Below are 21793 nucleotides of genomic sequence, written 5' to 3' on the forward strand. Positions count from 1 at the left end.
AACTAAAAAAATCTGGATGAAATGGACAATTTTCTAAACACATACCAGGTACCAAAGTTAACTCAGGAGCAGATAAACCATCCAAACAGTCCCATAACCCCTAATAAAATAGCAGCAGTCATTAAAAGTCTCCACACCAAAAACCACCAAGGACCAGATGATTTTATTGCAGAATTCTATCAGACCTTCCAGGAAGACCTAATACCAATTCTCTTCAAACTATTCCACAAAATAGAAACAGAAGTAACACTACCCAATTCATTCTATAAACTCACAATTATGCTCATACCTAAATCTCACAAAGACCCAACAAAGAAAGAGAACTTCAGACCAATCTCCCTTATGAATATTGATGCAAAAATACTCAATAAAAGTCTCACAAGCCGAATCTAAGAACACAATCATCCATCATGATCAAGTAGGCTTTATTCCAGGAATACAGAGATGGTTCAATATTCGGAAATCCATCAATGTAATCCACTATATAAACAAACTCAAAGGAAAAAAAAACACAAGATCATCTCACTAGATGCTGAGAAATCATTTGACAAAATTCAACATCCCTTCATGGTAAAAGTCTTGGAAAGATGAGGAATTCAAGGCCCATACTTAAACATAGTAAAAGCAATATACAGCAAGCCAGTAGCCAACATCAAACTAAATGGAGAAAAACTTGAAGCAATCCCACTAAGATCAGGGACCAGACAAGGCTGCCCACTCTCACCTTACCTATTCAGTATAGTACTGGAAGTCCTAGCCAGAGCAATTAGACAACAAAAGGAAGTCAAAGAGATACAAATAGGAAAGGAAGAAGTCAAAATTTCACTATTTGCGGATGATATGATAGTATACTTAAGTGACCCAAAAACTTCCACCAGAGAACTCCTAAACCTGATAAACAACTTCAGCAAAGTGGCTGGTTATAAAATCAACTCAAACAAATCAGTAGCCTTCCTCTTCTTGAAAGATAAACAGGCTGAGGAAGAAATTAGGGAAATGATACCCTTCACAATAGTCACAAATAATATAAAATACTTTGGTGTGAATCTAACCAAGCAAGTGAAAGATCTGTATGACAAGAACTTCAAGACTCTGAAGAAAGAAATTGAAGAAGATCTTAGAAGATGGAAAGATCTCCCATGCTCATGAATTGCCACGATTAATATAGTAAAAATGGCCACCTTGCCAAAGGCAATCTGTAGATTCAATGCAATCCCCATTAAAATCCCAACTCAGTTCTTCACAGAGTTAGAAAGAGAAATTCTCAAATTCATTTGGAATAACAAAAAACCCAGGACAGCAAAGCTTATTCTCAACAATAAAAGAACTTCTGGAGGAATCACCATCCCTGACCTTAAGTTGTACTACAGAGTAATAGTGATAAAAACTGCATGGTATTGGTACAGAGACAGGCATGAAAATCAGTGGAATAGAATTGAAGATCCACTTACTAATTCTTAATGCAACACCTCTAGTGATGTTGCATACAAACTCAGAGAACATAGAACTTTCTAGAGTGTTTATTTTAACTCATGGAACAGTGTAGCTTTATTAACACTGGGCAGAGCAGCTTGGTCATCTCCACTATCAGGAACTGTATTCAGAATCCCAGTAGAGGGCAGCAACATGCCTTTGGGCAGCATATTGATTTCACAACTTCCTGTCAGATCTCTTTCATATGTGGACTCATGAGTTAGATCACACAGACATTTTTCTTTAGGAATCACAGGCATCCAATGATATTCCATGTAGACAAGTATAATGGGACTCCACTTCTGAAGAACACAAATGCCCACATTCTCATGTCTAAGAAGCTGGTTACCTTTGCTTGTACATGATCATGTACAATCATGGTGCCATCTTTGTTCATATAGGATCATGTATGGCCAAGGTGGTGCCATTTTTGCTCATATAGGATCTATAAGACTATGGTAGTGACAGGCTCTCATATTATACCACATTTTCACCAGTATGAAATGGATCTGAATGCAAACCTAGATGTTGGCTTGTTTTTTTGTGTGTGGCTGCGATTGAGTTAGGAGAAAAATAACATGTTTCCCCAACAACTAGTTACCTTCTCAAGATCTGGTTCTTCTAAGCCCAGTGCTAATTCATTATTGTCCATCACAGAGGAGGCTGCTACATCCAGTGGGGTGGACCCCCTCATTGATGGGGATGCTGAGGATGAAGCAAAAAAGAAAGTGGGCATTAAGGTTGTGCTGGCCTGATTTGAGATTGCAGTGCACAAACATGGACACGAGAGGGCAGCAAATACATTGAAACCTGGCCTGTGTTGCTGTTCTCAGAGGGCTGCTGACTTTAAAAAAGCCCTATTTGTTTTCCTTCTCACACTCATTAAGGTTGAGTATACTGATTAACACAAAATCATGTTATAGAATGTGTTGGGACTACATAGTTTCCAGTACCTTTGTAACACAAAACTTCCTGGGGTCTCCAATTGGTGATCACTCAAGAGACTCGGAGGCTCCCTCATTGCCTGGGCTCAAATGACTTGGAAAATCTTGGAGTTACCACTTGGAGCTTAAAAATAGTCCCTAACTGCAGGAGTTCGTATAGTTACATTAGTGCACAAATGTTGTCTGTGACACTTATTTTTAGTTGGTTTAGCTCCTAGACTATAATTACAAAAAACTTCAAATGACATTTTACAAGAAGGAAGAGGAGGAGGGAGAAGAGGAGGAAGAAGAAGAAAAGGAGAAGAGTTCAGATAGCTTGAGGTTGCATTTGATAAGCAAAACAACAACAACAACAACAAAGGTAAGATTTCAGATTTCACATGTATGTGTTTGTGTACTCCACAATTCATTTGGTTTATATCCAGCAAGGTTGAGTCAGGCAACAAAGTGAGTTGCTTTTCTCCCAGTGATGATGATCTACTATTTATCCACATTCATTATCACGTTTATCCATAGCTGTTCTTGGCCAGTCTGCTACGCTGCTAAGGGCAGAATTTGCTGGTTGGCTGGTGGGCCAGGAATGAATCCTGCAGCAAGCTTGCCAAGAAAGGATTAGATGCATGACCTTGGTCTTAAGAGCTCTGCTCACTGATCAGCTGAGAGGGCTGGGAGAGATGCTGCCCTCAGATTACATCCTCAATTCCAGATAGCATTTTATAATAAGTCACAGGCCACTGGACCTGAGAGGGGGGATTGACTCAGTCACCAATGCAGCTGTTAGCAACGCCTACACAGAGAGTGGTGAGCACAGACATGTTTGTAATGCATTTGTTTTTAAACAGGCCAGCTCTGATTTTGCACTTACATGTATCATAGCATACCTGTAGATTCTTCCCCTTTTCTCTTAAGTAGTCAGGAGGAAGAGTGGACTGCCTGAGTCCAGAGGTGAAAGTTCTAATACATGCCACACGTACCTAGGCCCACACTACTGTTCTCCAGCAGATAACTTAGATGCTCAAACATAGCCTTCTGATTTTGCCGGCTAATACGACAGAAATAGCAAAGGAAGCGACAGCAGCTAGCAACCATCTTTGGGAAGGCAATCTGTGGGCAGAAGCAGAAGTATTACAGAGGCGAATCTATCACAAGGCCTTCATGAACAGTTGAATCTTGAAAAGGAATTTTAGGTTGAAGTCTCACAAGCTATGAACTATTTGGAACATGAAGTTTTTCCTTACACCTCTTTCCCTTAAGACATTCGTAGGAGGAACAGAACACAGAATGCCTAAGCACGAGGCTTTCAAAAATATTAAAAATTGGCTATAGTTCCCCAAGATCTTTCCTTCAAAGGAAAACATCCATTAGTTATAACCTGCTTCCTTATATGTCCCATGAAAATGTAGGGCCCTGCTCCACAGTGCCATTGTTTCCAGCTGGAGTGAGCAGAACTCTGAAAGGTGATATCAGAAACAGAGTAGGGGGATCACAGAAGAACATGGGCCGGTAGTCCATTAAAGTTTGGGTCCTCTAGGTCATGGGTACCCTCCGACCTTGACAGTTAAGGAAGTCTGAAGGGCAACATGCCCTGTTTCTGTGAACATGTCCCTAAGTATGTGCCCTCAACCACTGCTCTTCTATAGGTACCTAAAGCATTGTCCCCAGATGCACACAGGTTAGTATAGAGATGCCATCCTTCATCCCTTGATTTGCTTGCCTTCCCTGATTAACAATGTGATTAACACCTCTTTTGTAAGCTATAGATTAGTTTGGACCTTACAGAGCTCAAGAAACAATGTCAGAATCCCAGAAAAACCTTAATTTTACCCTTTTAGACTCATGGGAGGTGCTCTAGGAGATAGTTCTGAAACCTATAGTCAGTGAGGCAACCAGATGTGCTTAGGAAAGGAATGCTCCATCTCCACAGATGTTCTGTGGAGAGGAAGATGGGGAGGGGTAGGGGTAGGGGAGAGGGAGGGGGAGAGGGGAAGGGAGGGGGGAGGGAGAGGGGAAGGAGGAGAGGGGGAAGGGGAGAAGGGGAGAGGGAGACGGGGAGGGAGAGGGGGAGGGAGAGGGGGAGATGGGGCAGGGGAGGGGGAGAGGGGGATGGGGAGAGGGAGTATATTCATAGACATGTGGGCATGCCACATAAATATGTGTACACTACACTACATACATATGCAAAAACAACAAGAAGCCATTCAGTGTAAGTAAGATCTTAAGAAAACTGGTGCAAGTGCTCGTGGCACCGTGTGTTAGCAGCAATGCCTCCTTCTTGGATCCTTTTGGCACTGTAAAAATCTTTGCCTATTCCAAGGTTGGGAAACCCAGACGATAGATAGCAGAGTTAGCCAGTTGATGTCCTCACATCCTGGTAGTCAATTTCTGGTTAAGTACAGCATTACCTGTGACTTCTCAGTACCCAGCACATTCACCATCACCTCCATCACCGTCTCGTGCATGCCGAGGACTCTCATGAGGTTGGGGTGCTGGTAAAACACCTTGTTGTTCATTATGTCCCTGAGGAAACAAGCAGAGGGAGACTTCAGCATCTGCGGCTTTTCTGCTATAAAAACTCGGGAATGAGACACACAAACGGGGTGTGGATGAAGTAACCTTGAAGTGATAGGCTGAAAAAAAATAAGAAGAAGGTTTGAAGTCATGGAATACATATGAAATCGTTGTTGTTTAGCTGACCCAAAAAAGGAGCACAAAATATTTCTGTTTGCTTTTTCCCCTCTAAAATGTTTACTTTTAATGATATTTAAACAATTTTCTATTCTTTTTTTTTGCGTATAATAAATTCTAAGACCACCCAAATAACTGGATTTCTCTTTCTCTATGTACCCAGGAACTTTTTCTCTCTCCTTATACCTGTGTCTCTTTATACTCAGTTTTTTATATCATTCTTAAAGGCATTTTGTATTAGAAACCATGAAGTTTGTGGATACCAGACTTCAAAAGGCAATGGAATGAATGCGTAACAACCACCACACCTTAAAGCTATATAACCCAAACCCACACAATGAAGCTTGGGCAAAGAAAAGCCCAGAGATGGAACACTTGCCCGGAACTGGACTGGAGGGGGAGAGGCTATTTCTGCAGCTCATTTCTCTATTTCTATTCCCTCTTAATTTCTATTAGAATTTTCCTTTCTTGCAAATTAATTTAAGGAATTCACACACACACACACACACACACACACACACACACACACACACACACAACATCCTTTCTCTCTTGAGAATCAACCAAGCCACTTTCCTGGTCCTTAGTGATGTTTCTGTAGTTTGCCAGCTCAAGGATGGTGAGAGAACTGTTGCTTTTGATTTTAGTCATGTAACACTTAATTTAGTCATGGCCAGGCAACCTTTCTGGCACATGTTTTTTTTTTTTTTTTTTTTTTTTTTTTTTTTTTTTTTTTTTTTTACAGTACTCTCTGTAATGAAAGGAAATCCTTTTGACACCTAAGTTGCCATGAATTGTCAACATGGTTTGTGAGGCAGATCCATGGATTATTGTTGTAAGTTAAGGCATTTCACAGAACTAACAAAATCACTCTATAGTTTAGAACTAGGAAAAAAGGGGCCAGCTGGGACTATCTCAGAAGTCTCAGAGGCCAGCCAAAGGCTCCAAAGCTCAAATTGTGTCTCTCTCAGGTTAAATATATTGTCCTTTCCTTCAGATTTGTTTACATGACCAAGCTTAGGCTATTTTCCTAACAGCCACTATGAATTCTCTTCATTTCTTTTGGCAATGTTCATTCACCTTGAACTATAGACAGTCTGGTATCTCATGTTACAGAGGCAGTTCATGTGACAAGATGTACCACTACAAGGAGGAAGAGAGAATTCTCTTGAGAACTACACTTGCTGAGAGAGCCTACCCTAGCCCGTTGATCATGAGTAGCTCCTCTTCTCTACCCATCCTGACACTAAGCAGGGACCGAATCTGGCCCAGGGCAGCCAGCAGGTTGATCGTGTCGTTCACAGAGGCCTGGCTGATGGTGTAAGTCTTCCGCAGTGCCTGTAGCAACTCCCCAATGCTGTCATACTGTCTCCGGAGGAGGTTGAACATCATCCTCACCAGCTCCGCATCCTGGATTTGGTTTTCCTGGGCCCAGCGGATCATAGTCTGTGAGACTAGTTCCTTCAGTGTTGCTGGAAGGAGAATAGGGAGAGACCATCAACTATTGGTACCCAGTGCAGAGAAAGTTAGGAAGTGCAGACACTCTTTTCAACTAACAGACAACCAACAGCTGGTTCAGGTTAACTTTTTTCTTATTTTAAGGTTGAGTCATGGCATGTATACAAGTAGATTGTATTATCAAGACATAAACATGTCACCTATACCATAGTAAAAATATCACAATTATGTACTAAAAAATGCTATTCTCATTTGATTAATGTTTAGATTCATACTAAAAATCAAATAATAAACAAGACTCAGTCTTTGCCTTCAGGGAGCTCATAAGCCAGTTCTTTACATTTTTATTTTGTGATACAATCTTATTTTTATTGTATAGTACAATGCAATAAATGCTACAATGGAGGTATTTGCAAGTGCCATGAGACAGAGTGCAGAGTGACTGTTCTGGGTGGGTGAAGTTATGAAAGCAAAACATTGTCCTGTGCTTCTTTAGAGTAAAGCAGATGACATACTGATGCTTGTTGTCATAGCTACTGTCTCTAAGTATATAAGAGGTATCCTTTAGCAGAGACTAATTAGAGCTAACAAGTTAAGAATAAAAGACAATTTAGATGCAGTGGACATAACATATATTTGGAGAAGAATGCGGCTGGAGTGTGACGACATCTTCAGGTTTGAAGTCTTGGAGGCAGGGCAGCTGACCACCATACACAGAAATGGCTTCTTTGTACTGACCCTTTTGCAGGAATCAGCTGGTGCCATAGCATGAATTACCTTCATAGGCACGGAGGGTGAAACTACTATGACATTGCATTCAGGATTTACTGGGGTTCACAGCCAGTTCCATAACCACAGGGTAAATTGGCTAAAGTAAGATCAGCTAAGGGCCTTGCAGTGGACAGACCACATAGACCAGATGAATGCTGATTGGGTTTGTTTTGGGGATATATTAAGAGGCAAAAGGCTGATCTGAGAGGTGAAAGGAGAGCATGTTGGAACAGCTGGTTAGAAGATTCTCACCCCTCCCATCACATGTGCAGTTACAGAAGGTTCCACAACATGTGGGAGAGAAATATTTCTTGAAAACCATAATAATGTGCAAATCTCACACTGCCACCACAATCCTGGCAGGTGTGGATGGAACCAGATCCTTCATTCAGGCCAGATAATAAACCTCGAGCTAAGGAGACAATGGAGTTTCTTGAATCCACCAGAGGAAGTATTAGGGTTGCATTCAGATGGATGCTTTCTGGAGTCTGTGTAATTTCTACTCTACATCACTATACATAGCAGATGTCTGCTCCACATCCACTCTTGGCTCTACCATATGCTATAAAAATAGAACTTAGTCACCAAAGCTCTAAACGATTTAGATGTAAAGGATTAATTTAGCTTACTGCTGTGCCTATCAGTCCTGTGGGTGTTTCAGGTTCAGGCAGGAGGCATACACCGAAACAATTCAAAAAAGGATATACAGGCTAGAGAGAAGACAGTTAAAAGATCTTGCTGATCCTATGCCTAAGGATCAGGGAACACCACACAGGACATGGTGGAAAGATTGTAAGAGCCAGAAGTTCAGGATGCCTGTTACTAAATAATATCCCCTAAGCACAACTGGAAAAATACAACCATGCAATCTCAACAACATGGTTGCCTGCACAAGACCAGCATAATCACAATACCAGGTGGTATGCCAGTGGAGACAAGGGAAATTCCACATTGTCCCACCCCTAGATGAAAAGCTTTAGGTAGTCAATGACTGCAGAGAGAAACCACAAGTTTATCTTGCAGACAAGTCTCAGGGTTTATAGCTGAGTGGTATTAATGATTACTTTCCTCCTCTGATAGTGTGCAAAGTACATATTTATGTCATCAAAACTGGAGAAATCAAGTTGGAGCCTAAGTAAAACTTTCACTCCTCCTGGCTAGCATTCATGACACTGGAAGGTACTTTGCATACTATCAGATGAGGAAAGTAATCATTAATACCACTCAGCTATAAACCCTGAGACTTGTCTGCAAGATATTCTGGGGCCATAGTGGCATAAATGTCATGTGAGTAGCCATTTTTAAAGTGGATTTAAGATACACTCTATGGGATGAAACTCATACTTGATGCTGCTGAAGTATCCAAGAACCTGAGGCTAGATAGGTCATGGGCCTAGGGAAAACCTATACTCTCATTCTGCTAAAGAAGCATAGCAATGAAATGACTCCTAATGACATTTTGCTATACCCATTGGTCAGTGCCTTGTTCAACCCTCATTAGAGACCTTCTTCTTGCAGCAGCTGGTAATTAACAGAGAGATCTACAACTGAAAATGAATGGAGTGTGAGAAACTTTGAAACACTTGGCCTTAAATGGAATGATTTCGTTTGTTTTGTTTTTATCAACCCCTTCCACTCAAGGCTTAGGAATCTATGTGAAAGAGAAGGCAGAACGGTTTTAAGAGCCAGAGATGATGGATGACTCATTGAAAACAGCATCTTTCAGACACATCAATATGACCTACACAGGTTCAAACCAGATAAAACCCCAGCATTGCGAAGGGGAAGTAGACAGAAAGTCTTACCCATAACCAAGAAACTTTTTGCAATTAATACCTATTGGGAAAGGGAAAAATAGTTTTTCCAGGTGCAGTTGTTCCTATTTCTTCTAGTTAAGATAGTAAGAACAAAAGGACTATACAAAAATACAGAAACTCTTGCATCTGATACAAGTTTTATTTTTTATTTTATTTTTTAAAAGTTTGGTTTATTTATTTTATGTATGAGTATACTGTAGCTGTCTTCAGACACACCAGACCCCATTACAGATGGTTGTAAGCCACCATGTGGTTGCTGGGAATTGAACTCAGGACCTCTGGAAGAGCAGTTGGTGCTCTTAACCACTGAGCCATTTCTCCAGCTCCTGATACAAGTTTTAAAGTCCTGTAAATATTATTTCCTTTAAAGCACACACTATGGCATGAGTGAACTTGGTTTTCATTATAAGTGGCCAGGTCCTTCTCTGAAATAACACACAACATCAAAGTCTTTGGTATACAGGAGAAGCAATGAGCAAGAAGAGTCACTCATTAGCTCAAGGTTACTTCTTCTGCAATAGGAAGTTTTCAGAGTCATGAAACCAAATAAATAGTAAAATTCCCTTAACCTGGCTTTATGTCTTTGGGTTGTTGGTAATGGAGTCCAAGAGACTTGCTAAACTACATAGGCTATTGCAGTTGTCCTTGGTTGCTTCTCAGAACTTGAAGGCAGACCCTATCGATGATGATACCACACACTTTGAAACTTGGGGGAATGAAGCTCAAGGTGACCTGGAAGCCACTTCCCTGAAGACTAGTTCTTATAGTACTAAAAAGTGCTATGCAAGCTGTCAAGAAAGAAAAGCAACCAATAGTCTTACTCAGCTGTAAAGCCTGTGATCCACAACAATGGCCATCATGACAAGACATTCCACAGGGTGAAAAAATGGCACTTATATTCTAGGGTTAGCCAACAGCCATGCAATTGGACTTAAGACCCACTTGGTAGTATAAAGGAGGCCAATTATTCATGCTAGTGAGGCCATGGACCCTAGAGGAAAACCTTCTACTGCCACTTTCCTAAACAGTATAATTTCCAAATACATTCTAAATACTTACCTTTATCTTTACAGATAAATGTTGCTCTTACCCTTCATCAAAAGAAGATGGGGACTTGTAGCATATCTATCACAGACGTCTACCACTGGTCAAAATGCATAGAACACTGACTGTGGAGTGCTCAGCCTTAAGTGATACATCTACAAAACAAACTATATACCTAAAGCCCAGAAAACAGTACAGAAGAGGGAACAGAAAGATGGTAAGAGCCAAAGGTCAATAATATCTACTGTAAATATTGTCATTCCTATATGACAGGGAAGTTGGGCCTATGAACTCTCAACTATATGGTTGCCTAAACAAGACCTGAATGATAACAATACCGGTTGACATGCCAACATGGATAGGAGCCGGCTCATGGAGGTCTACCAATAGATGAAGTACTACAGATAATTAATGTTGATGGAGAAAGAGAGATTCTGTTTTCTCTAGAAACAAGCCCCTGATACAATTTCCAATTTCAAGTAGTCAGCCCTAGACATATTACATACAAGAAGCACTAAATGGACTTAGCAAGTTGTAGTCACATATACATATGTATGTATAAGATAATAATAATAATAATAATAATAATAATAATAATAATAATAATAATGATAATAATGTCATGAATTTGAGAGGGAGGGAGGGAGGGACATAGGGGGAACTAGAGATAGGAAAGGGAGAGGTAGAAAGGGTGTAAATATAGTACTTACACACAAAATTCTCAAAGTTACAAAATTTATAGATAAAGAAATTTATATTTCTGTAATGTGTTAGGTCCTCTGTATATCTTTATATATAAAACTTAAAATAAGCAGTACAAAGAAATGCATGGAACATACTTACAAACATTAACAATTAATACTATAAATAATGGTAGTTGTGAAAGTTTAATTGGCAGATTAGGGGACTCAGAATTCTTTTGGCAGTTGGGAAGGACATAATGATTCAAAGATATGATTTGATGTTTTCATTGTATTGATATTGGCACTGATGGTAGAGAAAAATGATCGGCAAAATTGCTGGGGCCTTAGAACACAAAGTCAGGAAGACTTATTGTCACTTTCCTGGGAAAACAGCCAATTTCACATTGGAATGTCTTGAATGAAGAATAATCTTATCAATAAAGCTCTCAAGATGATACCATTTAACCCTATAAACACAATGGTGAGACGCACAAAGCTACACATCAGCACTAAGTGTTTTTCCCTTGAGGAAAAACATTTGTGTGTAATTGAGTTTCCAGCTAAACTAGCCTCTTGTCTGATAGAATGCCATTTTAAATGAGAAGAAAAACAACCTGTGACTAATTGGTCTTGGGTAACTGATATTTTTTTTTTCCAAAAGGAAAGAAACAAAATTTTCAATGTAAATGATAGCATTTATTGCCAATAAAGAAATTTGAATTTCAAGAGAAAACCAAAATTCTGGCAAACATTTATCTGCCACTGTGAGCTTTGACAGCTTCTCAACACTTAAAGATCCCCTGATTAAATTATTGATATTAGCAAATGTTCTTTGAAAATATTTATAATGAACTGTGTCAAAAGCTGGTAACTCTACATTATTCAAGGAAATAATGATTTCCATAGAACAATGCATGCAGCTACAAAAATAATTTGTACTAGTGCTAACCAACAAGCAAGCTATTCCAATGGGCTTCTTTTTCAGCTTGGAATTCTATATGGTGTGTTTTGATTTTATTTACTCCCTTTTCTAATTCTTCCTATATCTATCTCCTATCATTCCTCACCCAACTTTGTATTCTCTCTTTTAAAGAGCCCATTAAGTCCAATTTAGGCTGTCAGTATAGTCTTGTATGTGTGGGCTTCCACTGGATAGTGGTCAGCTACCAGGGGCTAGCCTCTTAAATAAAATTGACTCCCTCTATGGCAGCTGTCAATTATGTATTAATGTATAAAACTAATTTGTTTACATTTACATAAACTAAGTTTTGAGAGTTATTCATTTATTAGGAAAGACTCCACAACTGTAATAATAAGCTATAGAATTATTAATCCCTTTCCTAACTATACTTGTATTTCAGGCTATTTCCCCCATTTTTGGTCAAATACAAGAATTCTGCTGTCTTTCAGATAATAAATTTATAAAAAGATAAAAGCATATCATTCTTTTCCAAAGAAAAATTAGTTGCTTTTTAATGGAAATACATTACTAAGTGTGTAGCTATACATTTTAATTATTTTTAGATGAATTAACAATATTACAAAATGTTGTAATTTTAATTTCTAAGTAAGTAAATAATGATAGACTAGATTAGAGCTCCAAGACCCTGTGCAATATTTGGGACTATAAATAATCTCCAAGACCCAAAAAACATTGACACTCATTGCTGGATGGACCACATCTCTTAGAAAGCAAAGGCTGGCATCCTTTGGAAGCAAAGCTATCTCTCCAGCTTGGGTGAACCCCACTCTATTAGTGAGCCAAGGCTTCCATCTAGAAAGCTACAGTCTAAGGATATTTCTTTTCTTGCCTCTGAGTGGATTAAAAGTGAGTTCATGAGAGCAAGACTCCTCATATTGAGAAATAGAGTGAGGATTAAAGAATCATTATTTTGAGAATTGAATCCTGGAGGTTAAGGGCTCTGACCATTATTCACAGGGCACTAAAGTGCTTCCTGTGAGCTTGAAGGGCTCTGAAAGTTTCCCCCTTAATTTGAGCTAAATTTAGGCTTAAGATCAGTCCTCTTCAGAGAAAAGAGGGGTTGGGTCTGTGTTATTCACTGATTATATGGCCTTTTTTTGTTGGCTATGTAGCCATCAGGGGTTACATGAAGAATGAGCAAGCTGCAGACAAGTTCTTCAACCTCAGCATCATCTTATCTTCATTAGTGCAGATGGTCTTAGTAGTAATGGAAGCCATGGTTGTAAGGTGCAAAAGTTTCACTACAGCATCAGTGAGCTTCCAGGAGCCAGGATATATGTCATGGACATGTTTCTGCCTGTCATTGGCTGAAAACCAAGTGACCTCCTGTTGTGTCACTTCTAAATTAGCTTCTGAATCAAATGATATTTTATGGGAATTTTTTTAGGGACCCAAGACTGTGTTAGGTGCCTCTATAAAACCATTTCAGAACACCATTATTACCCATAGGTCCCTAGCTGGGGAAACTCAAAGCGTATGTAAGTTATTTGGTCATGTTGTCAAATTGGCTTCTAAATATTTGTATTAATATCCATAAACTGGACTACTCTGCCTGGGTCAGAGCAGCCTCCTTTTGCAGTGGGCAGCAGTTAATGCAGAGATGAATAGCTGTTCAAAGTGATAAAGAGCAAAGAGTGAGGAAGAGACTAAGAGTTGGGCCCTAAATGTGATATTTGTATTAACTACCCTGCCCTCTACCATGGCTCAGGAAATGAAATGGAAGAGCGGGTATAAAAAATGAAAGTGCTAGGAGATGAAAAGGTGTAAGAATGCTCTCTTCAAGACGTGTCATGACTATCACCTTCATGAATTCGCACAGCTGTCGTTCTTTGCACTAGATTAAACCACGATGCCCCAGTTCTGGCAGAGATAGGAGAGATGTGCTCCAGGCCCCATCCTTTAATGAGGACCCATTGTCAGTTGATCTGCTGCTGGAGAAGGGAGAAGCATTCTTTTTAAAATGTGTTCCTAATGGTAATTCTCCTGTGCTCCAGTGGGTGGCCCCATGTCCACGCATATACAGACTGCTCATTGGACTTCTCAAAATCAATAACACAAACAACAAACAACGAACAAACCATAAAAGAAAGAAAAAAGAGGAGGGGGTAGAGAGAGATGTCTCAGTGATTTAGAGCACTTACTGCTCTTGTACAGGACCTGAGCTCAGGTCCTAGCACCCATGTTGGGTTGACTCAGAACCACCTGTAACTCCAGCTTTAGGTATCTGACATCGCTGGCCTCTAACATCGCTGGCCTCTGATATCGACGGCCTCTGTAAACACTGTTACTCAGGTGCATATGCCCACTCAAACACACACACACACACACACACACACACACACACACACACACACACACAATGTAAAATAAAATAAATCTTTAGAGAAAAGACATGAAGCTAGTAGGCATGTTGGGGAGATATGTGAGGAGAGTTAGAAGAGGGAGGTGGATATAATCATATTTCACTGTATATGTGCATGAAATTGTCAAGAATTAAAAATCTGTAAAATAAGGTAAAGTAAAGTAAAATAAAATTAAATTAAAGGTGATTCAGACTTCAGATTTCTATCTACTTCAGCAGGAGCTGTCAAGTGCCCCCAATGGTTCAGCTCATGGGACTTTTAGAAAGTGATACTATTTATGTCAAGAAGAAAGGAATGGAGACACAAAGGAAGATATATATCACTAAAAGGCCTGTGTTTTGTGATGAGTGAAATAGACCAAACTGTCAAAAAAGAAAAAAAAAGGTGGGACAAAGTAAATTGTGCACTATGACTTCCCTGATGAGATTTGTATTATTAATGTTCTAAATAATTCGATTTTTGCAATTAGTGTAATTGCATATAGGAAAGTTTCTCAAATATATGCCTGGTATGCCACATTTAAAATGATTATTCAAGCTAACTCAGACTGGCAATGCACTGAGTGCACTGTATGTCTTAGAAAGACTTGATGTTCTGGGGAACATCTTAGAAGACAGCAGTTTCTTCACTCCCTGACTTTTGTACTAGTCATGTATTCTGCAAAAGAAACAGAGTGTCTTCGCCTCAGAGCCCGATTTAGGACACCCATTTGGGAGCGTCTGATTCAGTTGTTTCTTGTCCACCACCAGTCACTTTAGAACTTGCTTCTTTGATTTCAGAACTCTAAGCTGTCCACATGTGACCCTTACAGGAAAAATCACCAGTCATCTACCATTGTCACGAGACCTCTCCTTTAAGTACTCAAATGATCAGCTTTCAATGCCAACTACCATTAAAAAAAAAAAAAAAGAAAAAAGAAAAAAGGTCATTTGCTCTCATGGTGCAGGTTTCTGTTTTAAAACTGTAGGAGTCTAGAACTTTCAAATACTTTTCTGGATATATTTTTTCTTTTCTCTCCAAATTTAGATCACAAGCCAAATGGTCATCACTCCATGAACTATGTGCTTCTTTTTAAAGAGTGCATGAGGGCTACTGGCAAAGCAAATCCCACACCTGTACTGTTGAATTTCTGAGAGTATTCTTAAATCTGGGACAGCTTGGAAGAAACAAACTCCAATTATGTTGAAGAGAAGGAACAAACGAAACTACCGTGTGCTGAGGTTAAACTCAGAAAACGATTTATAATGTTCACAGTACAACGGAATAGAAAATTATGTGCATTTAAACAATGTGCACCTATTTTAAAATTCTGGGTGATTGAAAGCCAGCCTGTGGTATTCTGTGGACAGCCAAATTTCCAAGTGTAGCCTACCTGATTTTATTCTAAGAGGGCAAAGAAAGAGGATGGATCTGATTGGCTGGTGAAGGGAGGAGAAATTCAGAGGAGCTGGGGAAAGGGAAACCATAATCAACATATATTGTATTAAAAAACTATTTTCAATTAAGAAAAAACGCATAGATAGGAGTTGATGGCTTACTATAACAGTATTTGCCAACAACCTCTGTTAGGCTGCCAGCCTAGGGGGCTATGGTGGGGATGGTGGTTGTGATTGTGTTTTTGACTTCTGCTTTCTGTTTTCCTCTTGTTCCTAGATTGAACAATGGATCCCCATCTACTAAAAGGTCTCCATATCCCAGTCTGCAGAAGTTGTGTTACCTCACAGAGCCAAAGGGACTCTGTAGATAATGCTAACTGAAAGATTCTGAGTCAGAGGGATTACTGTGGATGACTTGGGGTCCTATTTCATTCCAAGAGTCTTTGAGAGAAGAGACAAGAGAATCAGCACATTCCTAGTGAAGCCATTCTCTACCCAAAAAAGGCGGTGGTCCTCTATAACATGGAAAAGACAAGAACTGACGCTCTAGGAGTATAAGCTGGCCCAGTCAATTCAGTTTTATAACCTCTGAAACTGTAAGGTCATAAGTTTGTGCTGTCTGGGGTGTTGGTTGGTTTATGGTAACTTGCTACAGAAGTGATTAGGAAGCTTGTATTCTATGATTCTTGAGTAGAGGATTTTCTAAACCTCCCTTTTGAGACTAGACTCTATCAGATTGTTGACAAGGCTGAGGTCTCCAGAGAGCGTAAAGCCAAGCCAGACTTAACATTAAACACAATGAATAGCTATGGACTGATGGATAGCACATACAGATCATATACAGTGCTTGCTATTTTTTTTTTTTTTATGAAGCCTGGTTTGCCTCTACCTCTGAAAATCAAGTGCTATTACAACCTACATCTTACTGAGAGCCTCCCCCCACTGAAAAAGGAGTGATGCTGCACCATATACAATATCATGCAGAACTCACCTAGCTCTTCTGTCTTAACTGCATTTAATTAAGACCCTGTTTGTGCAGGGTCCCTCTCTAATCTGTGGTTAATAATCCTCAAGGATCCAACTCTATTTCAAACATAGGTTTTATCAACTCAAGTCTCCCAGAATCTATTTTCTGGGTCAAATTGGCTGGTGCACAATGGATTGGCTTATGACCAACTTTTCTAGTCAATGTAGTCAACGAAAGGTGATCTCAGGGCCTGTAGAACAGCAGCTCATCCTTCTGACACAGTAAGGAATGGATTTAAGGACCATTAAGACTGTAGCTGGCATCCCACTGCTAGTCTGAAAATAAAGCTGGAACAAGTAGACTGTGGAAAGAGTAGGCACAGTTACTGGCTCAGTCCATCCCAGCTGATGGCTCCATCTCTAACTCTACAGCAATGTCCGTCAGTGTGGTCCTCTCTGCCTCCTCTCCCCTAACTGGGTTTTCTGTTTCTTGTTTGCTAAAAGCATTGACATGATAAATGTGGAGAGAAAGTTTGTATGGCCCATGTCTTTTTACACTCAGTGCAGAAGCTAAGGTGGATGCAGATGTCTAGTCTTCAGAATATTAAAGTCAGCACTATTTTATCATATCCTTCTTTCTTTCCTTTTATATATAAAGAAAACAAACACAGAGAGGCTAAGAACTTACCTAACACCACAGTTGGTAAATGGTGATGCTCCAGGCTGCTAGAATCTATCCCTTTGTACTTTATCATCTCGAGTAACTTACCTTCATAACACTCAGAAAAATAGATATTTTATTAGTACCTTAAACTTACATTATGCCTCCTGTCTAGACACTCTCTTAATAAGTCATGAAATAGATTCAGATGTAAAATCCTGAAACTCATAAAGCTTTAGTTCGTTTCCTGACACTCTTGGTCAGATTACTTTCTTAGAGCCTCATTTTCTTTACCAATAAAATAAAATCACCCTATAAAATTCCTCTTGAAGGTAGCAGTATAGTAGTACAAGCACTGGGAAGGGTTAGCTGTGTGTCCTCAGATGAGTCATTCACCTCTCTGTGTCTCTGTCTGCATCTGAAAGTATATGTCTATGAGACATGCTGTGCTCTTGAAAGAGTGGCAATAATTTATTCAAGTTGCAAATGAAAGCCTGTGGCTTCACTGGGCTAAATGTGTAAGCAGCAAGATTTTACTACCACTTTTAGTGTCCAATTTCAATGTTATTCAGCTTGCTTTCCTACGAGTAAAACCTGAGATTGAAGAAATAAAACAAAATCTCAAAATTCCAGCAGTTCCTGATGGCAGTAAGTGGCCATTATCAAAGCGTCAGTGCACACCACTAATCTCCTAGATGGGGGAGTTGAGCTCTGGGAACTGCATGGTCTTTGTGCTGACTGTCCCGACTGCCTGTGGAGAGGAAACTGGCTGTCAAAGGTCACATGGCATAGTCACACATTCTCCACTTAGCTACCAAGGTTTCCCTGGGAAGGGATTCCTATCCTATGTGCTGTCTTGGAGCTTCTTCAGGTCAAACTTACCAAATGGCCAAGTATCTACTGCTTAGCAATGGAGGAAGCCAGAGAAAGTTAAATCCATGGATGTCAAGGACTCAACTTTAGGCAAATTAATCAGGCCGATTTCTCTGTGTTTTTTTCAGTGTTTCTCTGGCCCGAGATCTACAGTTGGGACCCATTTACTTTATTTAACAAGAACACTGGTATTGGAGGGCGTCACTAGGAATGCCACTTCAAGGTGGTCTGAAATGAAAGCCATAGCCTATAAAACACTGGAATATTGTTCCTGGGTAACTACTGTGTTCAATGTATGTTACTGGATCACAAAGAACATTCATTGGTGCTGTGAGGCTGGCTGAGGGCTCACAGCATCAGCACAGCCCCAGCTCTCACGTGCTTTTGGGATGTACATACTTGTTTTTATCTGTTCCGGCTTCCCTAGCCTAGAAATAGGGCAAGAATTTCAGTTCCTTGTCAGTTATCACACTTCTTGTTGCAATGACTATAGTCACAGGTTAGCTAGCATTTCCTGAGCGTCCAGCAATGTATTAAGTCCTACACCTGAATTAGCATTCAATCCTCACAAACATCACCTCAGAACAGAAAGGACAGATGTGGCAGTGGCCAAATTCCCCCATCATCATGGCCCTTACAGCTTAATCCTCACTTTACATTTTGCTTAAGTAAAGAACATTGCAATTTCTTGAACAGTGGTAGTAGGTCTGCTAAGGCACCCAAGGGAGTGAGAGCTAAGCATGGGAGGTGGTGGAGGGTTTTGACTGCTTTCAACAGACTATGAACGCCACAACTGAGTCACTCTAGCCCGACTACCTTGGAGCCTAGCTTTCAGGACAGACTGTGCACAGTCATCTGGCTGCTGTACCTATCTGCTAAATCTGTCTCTAAATTTCCCTTCCATTGTTTTATTGTGCATCTATGTGTGCTTGTGTACATGCATGAGTTTGTGTGTGGAGGTACATGTGTATGTACAGGAGTGTGTACATATGTGTAATCATGTTGGTGGAGACCAGAAGTCAACCCTGGGTATTACTTACGTTTTTTGGCCTATAGCTAATCACGTAGGCTAGGATGTCCGTACAGGTAGCACTGGAGATCAGTCTATCTCTACCTCACCAGAGATGACAGTATAAGTACACATCACCACACCAACATTTTCCCAAGGGTTCTAGGAATGAAGTTCAGGTATTTGGCCTGGTACATGGCTTTCTACCTCGATCAGAGCCTCATGCATATGGGTAGCAAACAAGCATGCGAATCCCCACCCTTCTTTCCTCACCACCTGGATACTTTTTTTAGTGTCAGAAGCAGCAATACTACACAAGCCACCAGTGAAACTGCACTCCAGTATTCTAGCCGCATTCTGCTCTATGGATCCCTGGGGTCTCATCCATCATAAGGAGATAATTAGCCTGTTGTTTTTGAGATCAGTCATCCAGCCTCATAATCACTTTCTCAAAATGTACAGGCAATTGCATGACTGATGGTAATATGACAGAGAAAAAGAAGCACAGAAGGGACAGAGTGCTCACTGATCTAATTTCGGGGAGGAGAAGTGAATGAGAACACCCCTCCCCCACCCAAAAGGCTCAGGTATTTGAATGTTTGGTCCTAGTTGGTGGAACTGTCTTGGGAAGGATCATGTATGGTGTACTACTGGGGGTGGGCTTTGAGGTTTTAAAAGGCCATGCCAGATCCAGCCTAGGTCTCTCTGTCTCCATGCAGATGGGTACATAAGCTTTTTGCTACTGCTCCAGTGCCATGCCTGCCTGCCTGCCTGCCTGCTACCATACTACTACCATGATGATAGTGGACTCACCTTGTGAAACTAAGCCAGCCCCCAGTTAAATGCTATCTTTTTGTAAGTTCCCTTGATCATATTGTCTCTTCACAGAAATGGAATAGTGAGTAAGACATGGAGAAACACCTGAAATAAAGATGAAGCTAAGACAGAACTATGAATGGGCAATATGAGTCCACTGTCTTTACTTGGGTCTATTACCTGATGTAACAGGTATGATATAAACAGGAAGCAGGAGGCCACTGAGCTTGGTTGCTTTTTGGGAGGAAAAAGTCAAGAATGGTGACATATAAAGTATCGAGGACACTGCCAGGTACAAAGGACTCACTCAGTGTATGTAAGAGTTTCTTCTCCAGTTTTAAGCATAGGTCACCAAAATAGAGGGTCCACCATTGCTTACCTGAGCCCCAAAGGACATGGTATGTATCTGTGGCTATAAGGCACAGAAAGAGAACAATATAGTTAGTCCTGACCCTGTATCTTTCTCAGAGCTGTGCTTCTCTGCTTCTCTTTTGCCATCCTCTTTCCCTTGAACTATTGAGATTACTCTGGTTCTAATAGTCCCTATTTCCCAACTGAAGCTTAGCTGGCCAAATCCTTAATCCTATCTGTAACCAGCATTCTTCTTCACACTCAATATCATATTTGTATATTCCATATTTGTACATGGCCTGTTGATATCATCTGAGGCATCATACCGTCTGCCAGAGTCCTAATTCAAGTTATGTTACCCAGAGCATTTCTCTCTCCTTGGTTCCAGTGTCTCCCTGTAGCAGGGATGAATGAAATTCTTGATTGAAAGATTATTTTTCTTAAACACATTTTACTGGTGCCTGAAACAGTGCCTGAAATATGGGAGGTAATCACCAAATATTTGAAATTAAACACTGTGCCAGATACCCTTTGCATATATTCAATAATCCTTATAGTGACCCAATGACTCTCTTTTTAGTTTACAGGCAAAAATACTGAGACACAGAGCCATCATGCATTTAACCTTACAGAAGTGAAGCAAAGCAAGAATTTAAGACTAGGTTTTAACTCTCGGTCCTGTATATCAGAAGCATTTCACTATTACTGAGCAAACTAATAATACGTAAGAAACATAAGGCTGATGAGATGGCTCAGTGGCTAAGAGCATTGGCTCTTCCAGAGAACCTGAGTTTATGTCCCAGCACCCATATGGCAGCTCACATCTCTCTGTAACTCTAGTTTCAGAGAAATTCAACACCCTCACACAGGCAGGTAAAACACCAATGTGTATGAAATAAAAATAAATTTAAAAAATAAACTTTCACAATCACTGCTTACAGGGGACATGGTACTTTTATATAAACAATACATACAGGAATATCAATGTCTTAGACCAATGTCACCGCTATATAGTTTGGGTAAGTTATTTGTCTTTACTTTAGCTTGATTATAAAATAGAAACAAGAGTGTTTGCTTATATGAGAAGCAATAGTATTTACAGAGGGGCTTAAGACAAGGCACAGGGTAATGTGGGTACCACATACACACTAAACCCTTCATCTATGCGATTCCAGGGCCAAGCCTTATACAGCAAATGAGAACATTGCACTGGTGAACTGGGTTTTACTAGCAATCCTCTGAGGCGCAGTGTTTACATCCCCACTGCATCCCATTCAGTTTCCCATAGACTCCAGTCCACTCTAATTCTTGTTGTCATGCCTGGATTCAGCCTGAACTTTCCTGTCTTTTGGCATTCTTGTGCAGTGTTGTCGACACAATGCTTTCCTTTCCTATTTTATCTACGTGTTCACATTCTTACACTTTTCCAACCCTTCCTCAGGCCATGAATTGTATTTTTGTTTGAGCTTTATTATCCCAATCCAACCTCGTTACTGTAAGAGTTATCTATCCAGACTTAAC

At 40.2% G+C, this 21793-nt stretch overlaps 1 protein-coding gene across 1 annotated transcript in view; it reads right to left on the bottom strand.

Moving 5' to 3' along the window:
• Ryr3 (ryanodine receptor 3) overlaps positions 1 to 21793 on the bottom strand; it is a 290856-nt gene that overhangs the window by 146587 nt on the left and 122476 nt on the right. Inside the window, exons 35-38 of the mRNA XM_076928313.1 lie at positions 6301 to 6574; positions 4820 to 4934; positions 3392 to 3521; positions 2075 to 2178 (exon numbers count right to left, since the gene is read on the bottom strand). Of these exons, the coding sequence (XP_076784428.1) occupies positions 2075 to 2178; positions 3392 to 3521; positions 4820 to 4934; positions 6301 to 6574 (623 nt within the window). The remainder of the gene's footprint in view (positions 1 to 2074; positions 2179 to 3391; positions 3522 to 4819; positions 4935 to 6300; positions 6575 to 21793) is intronic.

This window comes from Arvicanthis niloticus, chromosome 2, assembly GCF_011762505.2.
Source record: "Arvicanthis niloticus isolate mArvNil1 chromosome 2, mArvNil1.pat.X, whole genome shotgun sequence".
NCBI lineage: Eukaryota > Metazoa > Chordata > Mammalia > Rodentia > Muridae > Arvicanthis > Arvicanthis niloticus.